The sequence below is a fragment of the Chaetodon auriga genome, chromosome 10 (assembly GCF_051107435.1).
Source record: "Chaetodon auriga isolate fChaAug3 chromosome 10, fChaAug3.hap1, whole genome shotgun sequence".
Taxonomy (NCBI): domain Eukaryota; kingdom Metazoa; phylum Chordata; class Actinopteri; order Chaetodontiformes; family Chaetodontidae; genus Chaetodon; species Chaetodon auriga.
Genome location: NC_135083.1, coordinates 22690974 through 22712500, shown reverse-complemented (window position 1 = coordinate 22712500; position 21527 = coordinate 22690974). Strand labels below are relative to the sequence as shown.

The 21527-nt window shown below is 39.8% G+C and overlaps 1 protein-coding gene across 1 annotated transcript in view; it reads left to right on the top strand.

The window, feature by feature from the left end:
- The window catches only part of LOC143327098 (copine-9-like), a 70035-nt gene that overhangs the window by 34589 nt on the left and 13919 nt on the right, over window positions 1-21527 (top strand). Inside the window, exons 7-14 of the mRNA XM_076741273.1 lie at window positions 10959-11022; window positions 12168-12271; window positions 14834-14938; window positions 17491-17532; window positions 17816-17891; window positions 18885-18938; window positions 19203-19264; window positions 19765-19811. Of these exons, the coding sequence (XP_076597388.1) occupies window positions 10959-11022; window positions 12168-12271; window positions 14834-14938; window positions 17491-17532; window positions 17816-17891; window positions 18885-18938; window positions 19203-19264; window positions 19765-19811 (554 nt within the window). The remainder of the gene's footprint in view (window positions 1-10958; window positions 11023-12167; window positions 12272-14833; window positions 14939-17490; window positions 17533-17815; window positions 17892-18884; window positions 18939-19202; window positions 19265-19764; window positions 19812-21527) is intronic.

Below are 21527 nucleotides of genomic sequence, written 5' to 3'. Positions count from 1 at the left end.
AACAGTCTTTGTTCCTGTCATAGCAGCAAAAAAAAAAGGGTCAAACAGTTGACCTTTATTTGCATTGGCTAGTATTGAATGTGTCCTTTGACTTTTTTCAAGCTGAGCGTCGACCTCTGATAACTTCCTTGCTTATTGTGGGTGCTTGTCAGCTCAGCTTGCTTTGGATCGGCATTAAAGTGCATTTCGGTCCAGTCCAGAGTTCATATTTAGAGTGTGTGGTAAGGGTTCTTTAGTCAGCTAGGCTGAGTGTCAAGCTTAAAGTGCCCTGCTTACTGACACCTACTATATCTACGATAGAAACTACTTAGCAAGCCTACTGACGTTCAAAGGTCATGAATGCCATGACCACCAATCAACATTTACTGTCTGTTTGATCTTGATGATTGAGTTGTTGTTGGTTGCCTTTAGGTTTTCCAGATACCCAGTAAAGTACCACTGATATTATAGTTTGACATCAGCATCGGTAACTTAAAGTTTACTTTTCAAATTCAAATCTTGCACTAAAAGTCATGCTCAATCTCTCTTTGTCTCTTGCTGTTTATGTATCTCTGTCCCTCTCACACACACATCAGTGTTGTCAGTGTCTGTCCCCTGTGGTCTGTGTCCTACAGAACAGTCACCTGCCATCTGGTGTGGCGGTTCAGGTGTCATCTGGCCTGTTCTGCGGAAACAGGCACAAAGACATAACACCTCTGCTGCCACTGCTCTTCCTCTGGAGGGTTTTTTAAAACCTTATCAGGCCAGAAATTAAATATGTGACACTGAATTTTTCACCTGCCACAAATGTGATTAAAAAAGGGTAGTCCTTGACTTCCACGACGCCTTTTGGGGTTCAGTCTAAGCAAATAGTACCCTGAACCAGTGATTCTTCTGTGTGTACATTTGTGAAGAAAATATATATATATAAGAAAACTTTTCCTTGTTTTATCAGTTCCAATTTCCCATTGAAATAATTAGGCTCCACTCCACAACAGATGAATCCACACAGAGATTTACAACTGTGTTTCTTCCAGCTGGCAAGAATTAGTTGTTGCTTTATCTTGTAAACCAAAGATATGTGAGCAATTGTCTCTGTTTGAGCAGCCGGAAATTAGCTTAGAGCTAGTTTCATGCTTGCCAGCTTTGAGCGTCTCGGTAAATAATGTGACATTATTGTTTTGTAACAGTCACGGACAGACAATACCTCTAATCTGTCAGCAATGAACACTACTTGTTGAAACAACAAAAGATTTAGAGTAGGAAGATGCTGTTTTTGGAGAGGATCATTCCGAGTGAGTGGTGAGAGCTTTTGAAAAGATAGCCTGGCTGTTTTATTGAAAATTATGTTTTATCGTTTTAATATTTCAGCAGGTTTTGTTCTAATTATTTGTTCATGTCATTGCTTGGTATTACTTAGGAAGGTGTGGTGGGGTCCAGTCATTTTAAAATTACAGTTTTGTCTTCCTATTGTTCTGTTTTTGGTCTGTTCCTATCATCAAAACAAATCAAATCAAAGCCATAAAAAACATCAAAATAATGGTGGAAGCAGTAATTATAGACCCAAAGTCATTACTGATTTTGGCCAACAAACCATCATCATTACTGTAACTGGCAGACTAAAAACCACACTGATGAACTCTCAAAGAGCTTATAGGACCTTCACATAAACCATTAAAGACTTGGCAGTTTGTTCTTACGAATACTATAATATTGGATTGGCCCCGGGTATAATACGACCTTTTTCTACATCTGTTTTGGATTTTTTGAAGACACAAGATACATTGTGAATCTGGCTGTGCTCCGCTCCTGCTGTAGTTTCAGTGTCCACTGGAAATGTTTCATATGACATTTTTTTTTTGCGTAAATATATGTTTGAAGCTCATCTGCTCATGAATGCCTTTTGGCTGTAATGAATATAAGTGCTAAGTGCTAATAAGTGCTTTGTAATAAAAAGAAATAATAAGATGTAAAGTCTGAACCTGAGCTAGAAAACAAGATAAAATAATGTTAAATGATTCAAGCAAATACCATTAGTTGAGAAAAAAATGAGACATTAAGAAGAAATTTAAATGCAGACACTGAGTTCCTCAACTGAGGGGCCCTCAAAGGCCTGGTTACCTTAAGGCCCCATTTACACCTGGTATGGGATCTGTATTCAGGTACGAAATCAAATAATAACTAATCCAATCAGGCCTCTGCGTCAACGCCTGGGAATTTTAATGCGTTCTCATTGTCCTCATTGAGATTGGATCTCTGTCCTCCAGAGGCAAACCTACGTGAGGTGACCCAAAAATCAGCCTCAGACCACCTAAAAAAAATGTGAAGTTAGAGGAAACTTTGTAAACTATGTGAAATGCTGTCTATGACAAATTCTAACACTCTATTATTACCAAATGTAATTCATTAAATGATTCCTTTCTTTGTATGTGTCAGTTTGTAGTATTGCAGTACTGGCGTGTAGGCCAGTCTGTGACTGGATAAATTATATGCACACACACAGTTATTTCTTACCGTATAGCATTCATTTCCCACCAGCACTGCTTTCATTTTCATGCAGTCCTGTGAATAATGCTTCTTTTCAAAGTGAAGAATCTTAAAACAATTCTAAAACTGTAGCCAGTGAAGAGCAGCAAGGATTGGTGTGTCACTCTTAATCTATGTTAAAAGACAGGCTGCATGTGTACATGAATTAAGAGGGGACCCAGAACAGACCCTTGTGGGACCCCACAAAAGATTAGCGCATGATAGAATCATTTAAATGTCGCTCATTCTGTTGCCTGACAACAGAAACAGAAAAAATATGCTAATTTGAAGCTATTTTATGAATTCAGCTGCATTAGAACACAGTATAGGTGCTCACAGCGATCAGAAGGGAACTGAAAGTATTGCAGTATTACAGTATTATGCAGTAAACAGTATGTCTATACGTGAATTTCATGCCTCAGTGACACAAGCTGCTCTGGCAAAAATAGTCCCGGTGCATAAAGATAGCGGAGCGAGGATAAGAGTGGTGTGTGAGACTCTGTGAACACACACACACACCTGATTGAAAGGTTGTCTCCACCAGCCACGGTGGTGCAAGAGCATGATGCTGCTATATGCACATTGCATTTTACTTTGCTCCTTCTGGGCAACCTTCCCAGAGACACTCAGAGATTAAGAAAAAAATACTTCTTGTCCACAAAGCCTTTTCTTTTGTAAAAAGAAGCATGAAATAATTCAGCAGAACATGAATTCTACATTGGTGCAGCTTGTCTACCAGTCTCATACTTACACTCTTCTGTCACACTCTTGGAAGCAGGAATATAATTCTCTCTGGCAGTTATCATTTTTCAGGCTGTCTTTATGAGGTCCTCAACATCTGTGACAGTGGTGATTCTTGGCAGCTTGACGAATGATTCAGTCCTGCGTCTGTTTTGGCAAGATGTCAGAAGATGCTTTCTACTCGTTTTCACCCAACAAGAATTTATTTCCTTCAAAACATGTTACGCTAGCTACTGTTGACTAATGGACACACTATAAATGGACTTTTAAAACTTAGCAACATAGAGAAAATAAACCCATAATGCAACACTCTATGCAGAAACTGTTATTTTGGTCCTCTCCCTTCAAAAAGACTATCTGTTGTGGTGAATACATGTGTAGTCCTCAAATATAATACAAACCCTAGTGTTTCAAATGTAATATCATCGTAAGTGTGACATCAACATATTCCTCTGTTTACTGTGAATATTTTTTTCCTTTTTCTTTTGCAGTAGCAGTTAGGAAGGAGAGTAAAATCATCTCCCGTTTAGTCTGCATTTGGATTTTTTGTATTTGCAGGTTCGTGTGAAAAGTGCTGTGCACAGCTGTATGTTATGTTTGTGTCCGTCAGTGCCAGCTGCACAAACAGAAAAGGAGAGTGAGGGCCAGGGACACCACACAGTCCATCACATGGTCTCTTGTCTCATGTCACCTATATTCATACAAGTTTTACAATCCAAGTGTCCCTCAGTCCTGTGTAGAAATCAATGGACCGAGACTGACCGACCCTCTGCAAGTGCAATGCAAGCCCCAGTTGCAAAGCTTCTCTCAGGATATAAAACATGTCTCATGCATGTCTTATAAAGATGAGGCCATGATGTTTGTCTTACATGGAGCTTTCTGTGTACAGGTGATGTCAGATTCAGGTTAAGGTGTTACCCACTCTTTGGTTTCTCTGTCGCAGCTTGTTCCAGCTCACATATTCGGTCATATCCAGGCATATAACACGACGCTGCTTATTGAACAGAGCTCCATGTGTCATGAGTGGTGTGAGGTTTATTTGGATACTGGCCAGCTCGATGGAAACGCGTGGCCACATTTGATTCACATGTGCAGGACATAAATTAGTTGCATTTTAAGTTTTGATTTTTTCAGTACTAGTGGTAGTGGCAGTAATAGTTGTCGGGCTGTAACTTCCAATGAGGCTACAAGAGGACATGTACTGTATTCCAGGTCATGTTTCAAACATTTTACATTTAATAATTGTCATGGGTGTAAACAATTTCTTCAAATGTTTCATAAGGAGGGTGTATAGGAAAATGTTGATACACAGGGAACCTTCACTTCTACTGACTGACAAGGAGTTCATAAATGGGTTAAGAGTGGCCTTGGAAAACAAGGGCAACAAACAGATAGGTTAACTGATTTGGGAGTAATTACAGAGATAGAGGGAGCTGCTCTGACTGAATAATATGTATGTAAGGAATGAGTTTAGTGGTTTGGGGGTTAACATAATGGAGAATGTGGAGCTGACTAATTTAAAGGAGAAATTAGAGTTTTAGGGTGAGCAAACCTTTCTCATCGATATTCTGCTATAGCTTCACGAGTGGGACTGGTAGAAGTAGTAAGTTCATCCATCCATGTAGTTCTGCAACTTGTCAATGTGAAAATATATTAAATGAAGATAAATGAAGTAGTGATACCAGTAACAGTACTTGTAGAAGTAAAATAATACTCGGAATAGTAAGGATAGTTAGGATAAATGATGGTTCTTCAAGACAAATGACCATAACAGGAAAAATATTGTCAAAAAGACTGATACAAGACAGTTCATGTCATATAATAACAAGGAAACTGAGAAAAAATGCTGTGGAACTGTGTTGAAAATCAGTGAAATTTTTTTCTGAATGTTACAAAATCAATTAGAGAACATCTTTGTATGGTTAGCAAGATTTGTTTATGAATTAGAATTTGTTCCACATCGATAGGGATCAGGTATTCATTTCCATATGTGTGCGTCCTCATTAGGGTAGACAAAACCATCGTTTTCTTTCACTGTTACTCAGACGACACACGGCTACATGCTCAGTAACAGCCCAGCAAATATACTTGCCTGCCTCACTGTTAAATGTTGGGACTCACAGAACCTCCTAAACCTTAATGATGATAAATCTGAAGTCATTGTATCTAAACCCGAAAATTTCACCAGCCTGTTTAATGGCAACTATTAAGCAGGCAGCTGGTAAGCATGGTGTAATATTTCATGTAGATCTGTTTTGGCAAAAAATCGTACAAGCTTTTATTTTTTCTGGCCTGAACTCCCGAATCCCAGCTGGCACCATAAAGCCATAGATGCAGACATATGAGGAGATGTATAAAGATATAAACTAACAAGATGTAATACAGTGGTTCTCAAACTTTGTCTGTCTTGCCCCCTTCAGAGGCCAGGAAAAGTGATTTGTATCAAAGAATGATTTTAGCAATCATGAAAATTATAGAGGCAGCAACTAATGAAAAGGAACCAGTTGAATTTTAGTCAAATAAATCATCAGCAAACCCTTGTTTGTTTATTTTTCTTACATTTTCTTTCACTCCATATTTTTCCCGGGTCATTCGCGTCTCCCCTCTATCTCTCAGTTTGAGAGCCGCTGATTTAGCAGCAAATTATTTACAATTTTAAAGGTTATTGCCTGGAATAAAGCGTGAATAGTCAGTGTTGTTGATTTGGGAAATGATGCTTACTATTTAATGGTGTGTAAATGTGTGTGTGTATGTAAAGTGTGTGTGAGCATCAACATATAAGTCATACAATATGGCTAAAACCTGAATATAGCTAAAAAACACTTGCACAAATAACACAAGCATACCTGATATAAACAAAAAAATACATATCACACAAGTCAGCAGTGATGGAACAATGAGGAAGACCACTGATCTGTGGAAAGAACAGCGTCAGTGTAAAGTGCAATCATGTTGTGATGGACAGTAAGATGTTTTTCAGTGGACTTACTGCAGAGAGGAAGAAGCTGTTTTTTAACTTGGTCTGGAGATCCTCAGTGCTGTGATACCTGCACTCACAAAGCTGAGAAAATAATCTGCGACCACAGCGAGCTAATCAGTGAAATCACATTCTGCATTGTTTGGTCAGAGTGAAACATTTGCACACTGAGCTGTTAGATAATGCCAGAGTCAGAGAGCCTGGCCCGAGCCAGAGAAATAATTGGGTAGATTCCCAGAAAAAAAAAAAAAGAAATAAAGAGAGAAAGAAAGACAGAAAGAAAAAAGAGGCCAATACTCTCATATGTGGCACTTGTGAACTTTTCAAATGACAGCTATAGCCCCAAAGTTAACCAGTGTTCTGTCATGAGACAGCACTTCATGTCACTTCTTTAATGGCAGCCTAGCTTGCTGCGTATCCCTTAAGCTGTTTACAGCTTATGAAATAGCTCACAGCTGCCCCTCTTTGATAGCATTTTGCGTACTGAATTGCGTACGATTTTGCAAAAACAAAAATCAAATCTGAATGCGTCAACTGGTTGCTGTTTCTTTGCATCATATAATTCAACCTTACAGCGATATTAACACATCTCGAAAACTGAGCTCTAACGAGTCTCTGTGGCCTCAAATGCATCCCGTGATGAGAAACATACCCAACTAAACACTTGTAATATCTAGCAGAGGAACAGCATGTCATTATTATTCTGTAGCCAGTGAGCAGTCAGGGCCTGGACAGATACTCCAGAGTCCAGGCAGTTCTTGTATCCGGTGGGCTCGCTGGCGGGTGTGCAGTTGGACACACTGTGTAGATAAATTCATAAATAATTCTCTCGCTGTAGCCGCCTGCTACAGCTGGCGGGCAGCGTGAGCGAGAGAATCCATTGACTTCAAAACTACGTCATGGAAAGCTGTGGATTTATGAGTCGTGGCTCGCTGTCATTGTTTTTCCCTTTGTTTTCACCCTTCTGTCTTCTCTTTCCTCTTTGTCCTTAAATCAATTCTACCTACATGCTCACTTCTGTTTCTCCTTTCTCTCATCATCTGCCAGTTGTCTTGCTCTTTCTCTTTCTTTCATATCAAAGGGAAATAAGTCTGTGTCAGTGGCCCTTTGATCAGGCTGTTATTCTCTAGTCTGCTTTATTGTGACACTGAACTGGGACACAGCTGAAATATTCAGGGTCAGTGAACATTGAGCTCTGCCTCCTGGCTTCGCCTCAGGCCCCTTGTTTCCAAAAAGTTGGTTTGGGGCACTACTGGGGCACAAAGCGGCAGATGAAAATAGGATAAAATTAATCCCAAGAAGCACAAAAAGGCAGCTATAAAAGAGAATAACTACTTGTAATAAAGATTGCAAAGGCTTTCATTCATTCTTACTTTCATGCTCATGTCATCGAATCAAGTTGAACTGAATTAAAAATCTAAAGTAGGATGGCATCAGTTTTAAAGCAATAATGTGTGCTGCAGTCATTAAGTCATAGCTAATATTTATATTTGATGGTGTGCGTGCGTGTGTGTGTTGGTGTGCTTGAGGAGGAAGAGGATTTAAAAAGGCGCTCTGGATATCGAGGCCCAAACACATTGTGGTAGTGCCATACAATTTGACTTAGCTGTCACTGGAGCTGTCAGCTGTGGAAACAATGGATGTCTGTCAATACACTTTTCAAAACCACAATTGCTTGTAGTTTTTCTCTCTTCTTTGAGCTTTCGACTTAAGTTTAATGGCAGACATTGTACCCACTGAATAAAACCAATGCTGATGGAAAGCAAAAGAGTTCACTGACATAAACTACTAGCTGATGATGTGGAAGTGCTTACTGAAAGAAACAAAGGCTTTATTGTTGCGCTGTTGCAATAAACTGCTTTTAATCAATGCTCTTGAAATGACGACTCTGTTGAAATCTTAGAAATTGTCCAGAGTCCTGTCCAAGCGACTGTCTTCTGAAGAAAAACAACAGCATTGATCATTGTTCATATGCCTACAGTGCAATTTATGTTTATGTGACAAACTAATCTGAGCTCGAAGGTCCACTTAATAGCTTTCCTCTGCCGTCATCCACATTTCACAGTCATCATTCAGTGGGTCGATGTGGCTCAACATGTCACTGAAGTTAAAGTTAAAAAGTTCTGTTATATAAGGTAGGAGAGTATACAGTGCCCTGAAAGTGATTAGTTAACTTTATTCTGAAAGAGGCTGTGAGCCAGTGCAACGGCACTGAAACTGCGGTGATGTGGGGAAAACAAAACTGTCTTTGTTGGTAGTCTGGCTGCCTCATTGTCTATAATTCAAAGTTGTGAATAGGGAGTTAGGTAAGGTAAGGTAAGATTACAACCTGCAAATTACAGTGTATTTATGTAGTACATGCTGAATATAAATATACTATGTTTTATTTAGGTTATATTAACTCCACTAGAAGAGCCCCCTCAAGGGCACTTTCTCATGTATTATCCACCATAGTGTGAACTTGCCTGTTGATTACCTACATAAGGGATGGACCTGGAGCTTTTCTGCTCTGCTTTTATCAGAACTCCTAATACCACCGAAGCAAAGTACTCACAGTATTGTGTTTGGGTCATTAGCTCAGATCTGTGTTGTTGTTAGGGTTGTATTCATTGCTGAACTGTTTCTGCACTATTGAAATGTAATCATACACTGATACTTCTAGTTAACATAGAGAGAGTGGAACATAAAAAGAAACATCTGTACAGTGTAATACAGACATAAAGACACCAGTTTACCTTAATTCACTGTCAGTTTTGTTGATGCTACTCATAACTTCACAAACTGTTACGAGGTCACAGTCAAGTCAAATCCAGTCCCAGTGTAAATAACGGTTACAGTTTAATAAATACATTATTGTAATTATTATCATTGTCATTATACAACATTGTAGAGTCAGTTTAAGAGTCTCTGTTTACTACTTAATTCTTGCCAAGTGGGACATGGTTTGTATGTGTGCTGGTGGATCTCCTGGTGGGTTTCGGGTGGCCCATCTAAAGTTCAGGGCCAATTTTAATTTCCAGTCATCCCATGCATTGAAATTGGATGTTTTTTAATAGAAGCACACTTTTTAGTGTTAATTTCAGGATGATTTGTATCTTATGGAATCCGTCTTGTATATGGATTTTATTGTGACCTATGAAAAGTTTAATTAAAACATGTTTGACTGTTGGCTGCATGCCAACAGCACCGAGGTCTGAGACTGCCTTTCCTCCCTCTCCCTTCTCTCGTTTATCTTTCATCCCTATTTTTTCATCCTTGTGTCAGTTCTTCTTCTTCTCTCTCACACCCACTTCTCTTCCTCCTCCTTCATCTCTTTTAAACTCATCTTGTGATTCAAGAAAGCATAATGAAGCATTAGCCAAGCTTGGCCCTTTTGTGCCCCGGCTGTCACAAATTTACCCCTCATTTTTCTTCTCTCATTCCCAATCTGTCCTTTTCTCTGACTCTACTCAGCAGACAATAGACCTCCCTCTACTCTGTTTTTGTTCAGGTTCTCCCTCTCAGGGAATGGTTCTTTCAATGTAGTCAGTTTAGTCTCAAGATTTCACGTTTAATTTGAGCTTAAATGGGAGAGAAACAAAAGGAAAGGGAACTGTAACACTGTACTACATGAAACAAACGTGGTTGATTGCATAAATTCACATTTTCTTTCACAGGTTTTCTCGAAATTTGTTTAAAGTTTGCATTCATTTGGGATGAAAACTTGGCTAGTGAATGGGACCATGAAGCAGCTTTTTCATACTTTTCCTTTTTCTGCTTTGACATGTCAAAATGTCCTCCAAGCAAAACATCCATTCCATTGATTGACAGTAGAAAAAGTAGAGTTTTAAAAAAATTAATAAATATTGTAAATGTTACACACACACACACACACACACACATTTTTACAACTATTTACAAAAGCTCCCTTTAAACAAGATCATTTGTGTATCTGTGGCTAACGTTAGCTGATGTAAACAAGCCTTAGACAGACTTTACTGAATCAGTGAACTGACCTCATAACTCTCCTCTACTTTAACTGCCACTTGCTGCCACAGTGGCCACCGCTCAGCAGTATTTCACAGGGTCACATTAAAGTGGTAAAAGACATTCTTTTCTGTATTAAATATCTTATTTCAAACACAACATATTTTCAATCTCAGCTTTTGCTTTGATATCCTGGAGTCGGTTAAATCTCCACTGTTCCCCTCCACATCACATCGGAGATGCCCTTGAGCATCACTTAACCTCGAACTGCTCCAGTGGTGCTCCTCAGTGGCCAAACTCTAATGTGTAGCTGCCAGCATTTGTAATGAAAGAAACTGGCTTTTTATTGAATAACTATTGCTTTACAGGCTATTATGGTAGAAGAGGAGATGTTTCATTTTAAGAAGCACACGCTGAAGTCACTTTCAAACTGTTAACAGCTGTGTCAGCTCTTTGTCTTAGATTTTTGTTTTGTTTTTTGTTTTTTTAGTCAGTCAAATGTGAATGTCACAGAGGATTGTGGAAATGATTAGAACAAAATAGACATCATTGTGTCCAAAGCCCATTTTCGGACATGACAATATAAAGTAAGTGCAGGATTGCAAATATGAGCTTTTCCTTGTGTATACGACCTATCACAGGACCAGTGTATAGCCATGAATGACATCATTGTATAATTTATGTTATGCTACAATTACCCTCCTTCTCAACCCTCACTTACCACCTTCTTGTGTCCTCTGCCTCTTACTCTCTTGCCTTTTGCTCTTAGCGGGATTCCAGGGAAGAAGTGTGGAGCCATTATCTTTGCAGCAGAGGAGCTCAGTAACTGCAGGGTCAGTGCACATACACGTTAAACATGCACGCAGCCGAAGTGTTGCTGGAATATTTTCATTTTGCCTGCATTTTCTGTTTGCCCTGATACTGTTGTTGTAACAGCTTGCAGTCCTCTCCCCAGCACACACAATCACACCCACACACAGACGCACAGAAAATATTAAATCATGGGACAATCTTTCAAAAACACACCATGAAGTGTAACAAATGTCCACAAGTTTAATTTGTAAATGACATCATTGCCCCCCCCCCAGCCTCAAGTTTATTCGTTTTTTCAGCGTTCAGTGCCAGTAAACACTTGATGTTGTGTTACCCAGACCTCCCCGCAGTTCTCTAAATGTGTTTAAAATGAACTGACAAGATGGTGTCCTGCTATGAACTAAGTGATTTTTCTCTTCCAATTTTGCCATTCCCCTGCCACAATAATATATTAATACCAAATAGGTTGTCAGATACTAACAGAATTTCCTTGTGTGTGTGTGTGGGCTCCAGAGACCATTATGTGAACAGCCTTATCTTCGTTGTGTTTACCTTCGTTACTCTGGGAGGTGTTGCTCCTGTCAAGTACCAAATGCTCTTCAGTAATTTTGATAAGAGCATTTTGTGTCTGTGTGTGTGCGCGTGTGTGTGTGTGTGCATGCATGTGTGTGTGTAGGCTGACAACCCCTATTGGTCAATAACAAGCTTAGATTTCTAAAAGGCCTCATTAATGGCAATCTAGCTAGCTAGCTAGCTATCCTCTCTCAGGAATAACATAGCCTCTCAATAAGTGCTGTAAGCATTCATTGATATGTATGAAGCCGTTCTGCCTCTGTGACTATATTACAGGCAGCCCATAATAGAATCAGTTCCTCCCATTTATAAAGTCAGTCATTTAACTGAAAGGCTGGATTGCAATCACTGTAATTTATGTAGACATCACTTATTAAGCCATTCCAACTGCTGCTGTTTGGGATTCTGATCCACATTTTTGCATAAGTTTAAACACTGAGGGAATCTTAGCTGTATGATCGTTCCACCCGTGTCCGGCACAAACCTGTCCAAGAAATGAGTTTCTGAAGATGACAAGTCGCTGATATAGAAAGGACATTTCATCAGAATGATTCCATTGATTTTCTACTAAACTGCTTGTCTTCTCTCTCAGGATATTGCCACCATGCAGTTGTGTGCCAACAAGCTGGACAAGAAAGACTTTTTTGGCAAGTCGGACCCCTTCTTGGTTTTCTATCGGAGTAATGAGGATGGAACGTGAGTCTGCACATTCAGGGTGGACTCAAACGTTCACCTGCGTCTTTGACCTCTAACCACACCATGCTCAGGACACACTAGCAATATGTACAACTTCCATGGACGGCTAGTCTGGATGTAAACAAAATTTGAATAAATGATTCATATATGAACACTTTACCTCATTATCTAGCAATGAAGCCTGAAGTTAGGGACCATCCTAAAAGTGCATACAAAATGAAAGCTCTGCACCTTTTTCACATGGACACTTCAAACCAACTTTATTTTCATCCATGCCTCCTCCCATCGTATACACAAGCTCCAGTTTTAAGAAAAACAAAAACATGCAATATGAGTCATGATTTCATAAAACCTCCTGCTCGATTTCCACTATTTATTTAAAGTCACTTACAACACTTTTGTTTTTGCTGCCGTTTTTTATGAGTTGAAATAAAGGATGAGACCTTTTCAGTGTACACAAAAGGCTTATTTCTCTCACATTTTCTTCACATATTTGTTTAAATCTGTGTTAGTTAGGACTTCTCCTTTGCCAAAATAATCCATCCAGCTGACAGGTGTGACATATCAAGGTGCTGATTAAACAGCATGATTAATACACAGGTGTGCTTTGGGCTGGTCACAATAAAAGGTCACTCTAACATGTGCAGATATATCACACAACACAAAGCTTTGAGGGAGTGTGCAGTCGGCATGCTGATTGCAGGAATGTCCACCAGAGCTGCTGCTCTTGAATTGAACACTTATTTAGTACCATAAGACACCTTCAATGTCATCAGACGATCCAGCATCATGTGCAGGATCATCTGACATCAGCCACCTGCACAGCTGACGTAGCAGTTGGTTTGCACACAAAGAATTTCTTCATGGTCGGGAACCATCTCAGGGAAGCTTGTCTGCTTGCTAATCATCCTCACCATAGCCTTGACCTGATTGCAGTTCGTCATTGTAATCAACCTGAGTGGACAAACGCTCACCTGCAGTGGCGTCTGGCATGTTGGAGAAGTGTTTGTTCATGGATGAATGTTTGTTTTCTCTGTATCGGGCAAATACAGAGACGTGCAGATGTGGCATCGTGCGGGCGAGTGGTTTATGAGTGATAATGTCAGCGTCACATGTTTTGTTGACTTAATGCCCCATGGTGGCGGTGGAGTTGTGGTTATGTGCAGGCATAAGCTACAAACAGAAAATACAGGTGCATTTTACTGATGGCAATTTGAATGCAAAGAGATGCTGTGACGATCCTGAGGCACATTGTCATGCCGTTCATCCACCACCATCATCTCATGTTCCCAGTTCATGCATGGCCTGCATACTCACTCAGACGTGTCACCCATTGAGCATGTTTGTCGGCATATTGATATGCCACACCTGTCAGGTGGATGGATTATCTTGGCAAAGGAGAAGTGCTCAAAATTAAAACAAATTTGTGACCACAATTTGAGGGAAATAAGCATTTTGTGTGCGCAGGAGAAGTCTTGGATCTTTTGACTTCAACTCAAGGGAGCAAAAATTCAAGCGTTGTTTTTCTAATTTTGTTCAGTGTTGCTTTTTGTATCGACTCAGTCAAATACAAATCATGATTGAGGTGGAAAGACATTAAAGGAAAATGCAGAAAGATGCTACAAAAGGCTGCTGCCACAGTGGCTCCATGTTGGCCAGAATGGTTATTTGGTTAATGTAGATTTGTTGTTAAATTGTTATATCACTGTATAAATCCTATTTTGTGTATTATTTGGACTTCAAGGGAAAGAGTGTAAATGGCAGTAGAAAGCAATGGAACAGTTTCTGTCAACTTCCACATATGAATATGGACATACAGACAGTGGCTTAGCATTACACCTCTAACTGCAAGGACTATGAAAAGTTCTTCATGTCTTTGGGGCTGCGGTCATTTTCAAAAAAAGACCCCTGACAAAAAATATGTTCAAATGTCTAAAGAACAGTTTGTGCATCATTTTAAATCTAAGATTTAACTTCAGTGAGTATGCTCAGAAACAGGGATTGCAGGGGATGGCTGTAGCTACAAGCCATTTCCGGCACTTATCCCCAGATGGATAAAATGCACCATTAAGGTACTGCTGATCAAAGCACTGCAGCCTCTGTAGATTTGTTCCTATTGCAGCTGAAGCAGCTGTGCTTCTATTGGACAAAGAGAGGGAAGTGTTTGATTAGCATTTTGGAGATACATGTATATATACATACTACGTAAAAGCAAATAATTACTGATTTTCACTTGTCTTTTACAAAGCTACTTTTTTTTGTGTGTGACTTGAATCTAGATCATACAGCACCACCCTTTGAGGTTCATTTCAACCTGTAAGATTAATACCCCATTCCACTGCTCTGCCTTGGAGAGATGTTTGTAGCAATAAAACTTAATCTGCAATTCTGTCATGTCCCCCAGATATATTTAAGCAGATATAAAAACAACCTGCAAAACATTTTGCAGCATTGCAAATGAAGCTGCAGACAAGTGATGTGGGATTATCTTCGCAGGTACAATGTGAGCAATATAAATGTGCTTTGCCTTTAATGGCCTCGTGTTTGCTATTTTGCTGGCAGGTTCACCATCTGCCATAAGACAGAGGTGATCAAGAACACCCTGAACCCAGTGTGGCAGTCCTTCACCATCCCTGTCAGAGCTCTCTGCAATGGCGACTATGACAGGTCAGGAAATATTTTGCACAACTCTGTTCCTGTACGTATCTAAATGAAGAGTGAATGAAATGTCATGGTGAGACATTTAATTACTGTTTAGACGCTGAAGAATCACGTATGAAACAGCACAGATGTCATAGGCCACCTGACTTTCACTGCTGTGTACGAGAGCGACATAAAGTCTATGTCCTGGAAAAGCACACATCATTTTCTATTATTAAATCACGTAGGGAAAGGGGCACAGGCAGACTCTTATGTGGATGACATCACCTGTTGCTGGGGCGGTCAGAATAATGCCAGCAGTCGGTCATGGTGTCCCAGGGACCAGCACTGGTGTTATTGAGACTGACTCAGCTTTCACACAGCACTCTGTTATACATTCACACTCAGGTTAGGCTGTGCTGAGTGGCTGTGAGGGCCGCTTGCTGCCAGGTACACACTGCATATAATAAGCATACAGAAGTGCACACAGTGCTACTTTTGCAAAAAATAGGAACTATTATCCTCTACTTATCCTTGTGATATTTTACAGGATTTAGTGACTTACCCTCCTTTAGACTTAGTTTATCTGAATATTGAACTTGAAGACTATTTTTTTTATTTTCTCACAAGATACACTGAAGTTGATAGGCATGTGATATTACATCTGACAGAGAAAAGACAGAAAGATAAGGCTAGAATTATACAACACAACACAACAACACCATTTTAGTCCGGCTCTCAGTGCTTTTCAACTTTTCTACCCTGTCTGTGACACTCTGTCCCATTCGTTCACAATTAAAACCCCAATTCCAAAAAAGTTGGGACGGTGTGTAAAACGTATATAAAAACACAAGGCATTGATTCTCAAATCATTTTCATCTGTATTCTATTGAATACAGTGCAACGATGAAATATTTAATGATCACAACCTTACTGCTTTTTGTAAATATACACTTTTTCTGAATTTGATGGCTGCAATTCATTCCAAAAACGTCTGGACAGAGGCATGTTAAGCACAGCGGTAGGTCATCTTTTCTTTTAAATTGGCAATAGACAACTTTTTACTTTGCCTTATCATTATAGAGTAAATGCTGATTGCACAATATAATGGCACCGCTTTCACTTTTCACAATTCTGTCTGCCACTGGGTACGATCTCCTGGGAAATGAAGCCTGACTGATCCAGTCCCCCTGGCGCTCCTGGCCTCCTCAGCATGGCAGAGGCTTAACTTGCATTTGTAGATGCAGCAATGACTTACTGTGTTTACTGACAATGATCTTCCGAAGTCTTCCAAGCCCAAACAGTAACATCCTTTGTACAGTCATTTTGGTTTTTAATGCAGTGCCGCCTGAGATATGAGAGGTCACATGCATTCAGTGTTGGTTTTTGGCTTTGCTCCTTATGTGCAGAGGTTTATTTACATTTTACAGAGGCATTGTCCTTTAGTTTATCTTAAAAAGAAAGGCAAGTAATACTCCAAAACAGCTTCCTGCTGCTGTTTAAAGCATGCTCAGAGTGTAACTGACAGAGTGTCAATAACTTAACAGATTTTAATGAATAGACGCAAATTTGACTGGTGCGGTGTGAAATGAGGCATCCATGCGACTTGGAAATGTTCCACTTCATGTGAAAAATTGGAGAGATTAAAGAAAAAGCTGGAGAGCTGGAGTTTGTGTTGAGCTCTGTCAGAATTTGTGCTGGAAACAAACACTGAATACAGTTCACCCACAGTGGACAGGTTGGTGCGTTCACTGCTTGCGCTCTTACAGCTAATATCTTTGCAGTCGACACGTTGCATTGACTGTTTCTGGTGAATAAACACAAACCGCAGAAGCGTATCTGTGGTCGAATACTCACAAATGACATGAGGTCAAAATTAGCTTCATCTTCTGTCTGAACAAACCCACCGAGAGCAAAATCATGCAAAACTGCCTCCACTGCTTCTCACTGGCTTGCGTAGCAAACATTGTGTAATTTAGCAACCACAACTCCCTCCAATAGTTTATATGACTTTGTCCGTCATAGCACTTTGTTTTTGTTTATAATCTTGGAGAAAAGCAGCTTTCAAAAAATTCCCACAGTGCCTTGCAAAGTGATTCACTTGTCCCTCAGAGAATAAATAGGAGCAAACTTTGTGGGTCTTCACAGTAAAGCACAACCGCAAAGCCCATGCTAGCTATGCTAATGACTTGATCTGTGATATTTCAACCAAATGAGGTGTCATTCATGTAACGCAGCCGAACGACATTTACATATGATGCATATACGGCTCTTCACATGTGACTGGAATTGTATATTCATGGTAGTGCATGCAAACTTAAAAGCTTCAGTTCATGTTTCTCTCTTAGATGTGGAATTGATGATGTTCACTTGCTGGAAAGTGGTCTGAGCATAGATGGTCCTTGTTTTTGCAAAACAGCCTGTACCCATTGCAACAATAATCATCCTCAGTGTGACAGTACTGAAGCAGTGAATGTGTAAAGTTTAATTAAATAGAACTTGAGGCTCTGTTTTTATTGACAGCAGATGATGTAGTAAAGAGCAGATCTCAGAAATAAGATATTCTCTGTCTGTTTCAGGACTGTGAAGGTAGATGTCTACGACTGGGATCGAGATGGAAGGTAATAAAATCATCTGTGGAAAACCGCTCACTGTAACCTTGTAATTCACTTTGACGTTTTTTCAAATGTGGGAAGAAAATGAAATGGCTCTTGTAGTTGGAGTTTCGGTGTCCTGCAAAACAACTTATTATGCAGCAGGGCGAGAGATCAGGCAGGAACGGGGAGATTGACAGAAACAAAGATGGAGAAAAAGATGTGGACAGAGACAAATGCACGACCATTTATATCACTATGAAATATGTGTTCATGCTTGCCTGCATGTGTGGGTGTTGTTTGTCTGCAGCCATGACTTCATTGGCGAGTTCACCACCAGCTACAGAGAGCTGTCTCGGGGGCAGAACCAGTTCAATGTCTATGAGGTGAGACATGACATGGGGGTGGTTTGTTGTTTCTCATCGCTTTTGTCTTATGGAGACCTTGTAACTCTAGTTTAGGTGATGTTGATGTTTTCGCTTCAGCTGGCTTACTCTCCAAAGGCTGAAAAAACTCTATAACCCCTGCAAAGGCTTATACAACCTTTTCTAAAATGAAATAATAAAAACACAGGTGATACAGTTGGTCTCAAAGATAAAAGGCTGAACACACTTGTAGATGAAATTCATTCCCTTGACCTTCTAAGGAGGGGATTTCACAAACAGACTCACAGGTGGATGGATTACCTCACAAGAATCCTGTACTGGTCCTGTATTGTTCAGTTTTTATGATGCTATGTGATACGATTTGATACTCAATTTGACACAGGATGAGAAATGTAAATGTTGATATAGATTAAATAAAATAAGCCAGTCTCTTGAGACGGTGATGTTTTCCAAAAGAGGGTAAAACTGCTTTCGGACTCATCAGTGATACCACTCTTTCCCATCACGTTTTACATTTCATTGGTGTAATCAGCAGCTCCCAAACACTTGTGCTGTATTCATCCTGCACTCCAGAGAGGAGGGGTGAAGCTAGCGTTAGCTGTTCCTGTAATTTGAATCATAACGAGTAATGTAGGGAATGCTGTGATCCCTGAAGGGGCTAAGCACTGAATAACACTGGCCACCAAGCTGGAATTGAGCTGATCTTGTTGTTTTGATTGCCTGCTCATACAGATTTTGCACAAATGGATGAATGGTATGGATGGACAGATGAATGGATAGTTTAATCTCTTCACCTCTCAGAGTCCATTTTTATCCTCTCTACTCTCTATATACACACAGTTACACACAATATCAGTTTCAATTCATGGGCTGCCAGTATTATCAGGAACCTGTTGAATTATTCATGTTCATTATTAACCATCATTTTGGGGTATGAAGTGGTTTTACGAGTACCCTCTCAATCACGAACTTACTGTTTCCTATCACGGGCAGGTTTTAAATCCCAAGAAGAAAGGCAAAAAGAAGAAATATATCAATTCTGGAACTGTGAGTACACCCACCTCTCCCATGCCATTTATTCTGTATTGCTATTTTATGTCATCTTATATATTTATATAGGTATCATCACCTCTTAAATCTGCTTCTCTCTCATGGACTCCTTTGCTGTCTGGCCACCTGTTTGTCTTTTTCCTTCCTGTCTACCTGGCCCTGGTCCCTTTTCCACCCTCCTCCTCTGTTTATCACTCTGTATGTGTGTTGGTACGTGTGTTTGTGTGTTTGTGTGTGTGTGTGTGTGTGTGTGTTCGGCAGGTAACTCTGCTGTCCTTCAAAGTGGAGTCTGAGTATACCTTTGTGGATTTCATCCGAGGAGGGTGAGTGGAATAATAATTACCCTGCTCTAACACTGAGTGTCAATAGCCACCATTTTGGTTGTTTGTATCTTTGTGTGTGTGTGTGTGTTTGTGTGTGTGTTTGTTTGTTTGTGTGTAGCTATCTGAAAAATACTAGACTGAATTTCCCAAATGCTCTTTTGTGAGCAACATACTGAATTCATACGGGCTCTGCAAGGGTGAAGTTTTAGGGGAAGTTTGCAGTGGTGATTCTCATTGCAAATAACTAATTTATTCAGTTCATTCACTTTTAATTACTGGTTCCATTTGTTGTACCTAATTAGACCTTCAAGATGGTAGAGGGAATATTGTCCCATCATACTAATTAGCCAGTGAACCAGTAAACTCATTACACTGCAGTCCATTGTGTTGGTGTGTATGTGAGTTGGAGATACGGCGTACGGGATGTATACTAAAGTGCATGATGCTCTTTTTTTGTTTTCCTATTTTCCTCTCATTTATTCCCATTTTCTTTGCGACAGAACACAGCTGAACTTCACAGTGGCTATAGACTTCACAGCATCCAACGGTAGGTCACTTACTGGTGTATTTTAGATACATGCCCTTGGATGTCTTGGATGTGTTTTCTATTATTGTGGCGTGCATGTGTGTATTAGAACACTTCACTGGCTCCCTGCCATGGCATCAAAACATAGACCAGATGTGATCTCTCAACCGTTTCGAATTTCCATCATACATAAAACAAGACCCTTGCAGATTGCAGAAAGGCCATATGAACTGCCAGTGAATCAGATGTTTTCCATGACTTTGGGATGACGCTTATTCATTATTCAAAGTCAGAGCCTCAGCTGTTGTTTTTAAATTTCTGTTTGCGTACTGATTAACAAGATACAGTCTCTTTATTAGCAAACTTAAAAGGTGTTCTAGGTATATGTTTGAGCTTTGGCCAGTGGCAGACCAGTTGTTTCTCCCCGTTTCAAGTCTTGCTATGCTAAGCTAATTGCCTGCTGGCTCTAGCATTATATTTAACATACACACTTCAGAGTGATATTGATTTACTCCTCTAAGCCTAATGATTTGATAAATGGTGAAAAAATTCTTTTTTATTATGTGGTCTATGTGTACATGTCTAAACACTGCAGATGTAAAGTAGTCGCTGGGATTAATTTGATGTTAATTGTTTTTGTGTGCCATCCTTTCTAAATTTGATGAAATTATCAAAAAGTCCATTTAACAGACTAGAAAGAGAAAGTTCAGTTGTGCAAACCAGCCAAAAAAGCCCAGTAGCTATTTCTCTACTAGACAGCAAAGACACAACCACAGTGTGGTGTACCACCAGGAACATGACTGGGCCCACTCACATTTTCCATTTTTTCCAAAGAAATAACACATCTAGCAGTTGCTGTGTGCAGATAAGCATGTATATGCTGCTGTGACCTGAATGTTGAAAATCCAGTTCGAAAAATGGTTAAATGCTGAAAGTAGTCTGATCAAAAATGAAAGGCCTTGAAAAAGATGATTTTATTAAACACTATTACACTTATTGAGCTGCTGGTGAGTGTGTAAATCAGTTGTAAATACTCAGCTGACGATATAGAACGGTTGGCCCTTGCTAGAGAAATTATCAGTTGCCATTCTAATGCAGTGGCACAGAGGTAAGCAATTCTATTGAATATTTTCCAAGCAATATCTTAAGAAACACAACCAGTTATTATTGCTCCAGAGATGAGGTCTGTGACCATGATTAAGGTCAGACAGTGTGTCATGCACCTTCACTCCACTTGTTAGTGTGCTCTCGAATAGAATCACTTGCTGTTGTCTGTCAGTGTCTGTCTAAATCAAAATGACAAAACTTGAGTATTGTGTTTTCAGTCAAAGACTTTACTTTTAACCTGCAACACTTCAGGATGAAAGGCACTTATACCCTTTCCCCTCTGGAATACAACATGTGACCTTTATTCATTTTTCATTTACATTTACACTCGTGATGTTGAGAACACCGCTGCCTTGGATAGCTTGTTACATTTAGGCTCTTATTTTCACAGAGTGGAAAGTACAGTCGACCGTGCAAGGTGCACAGGGTGTGGTGAATGTGTTTGGTATTTTCATGGCCGGAGGCACACGGTACACCTGCAGTGCAGTGGGAAGCTATGGGATTAGGAGGAATACATTATCAGTAGGTGTGTTAGGAGCAGGCATCTATCGTGGCTAATCAAATCAAGCCCCCTCCTTTCATTCCCTTTAAAGCAGGGAACTCGTTTCATAATGGAGGGGAGAATCTAGC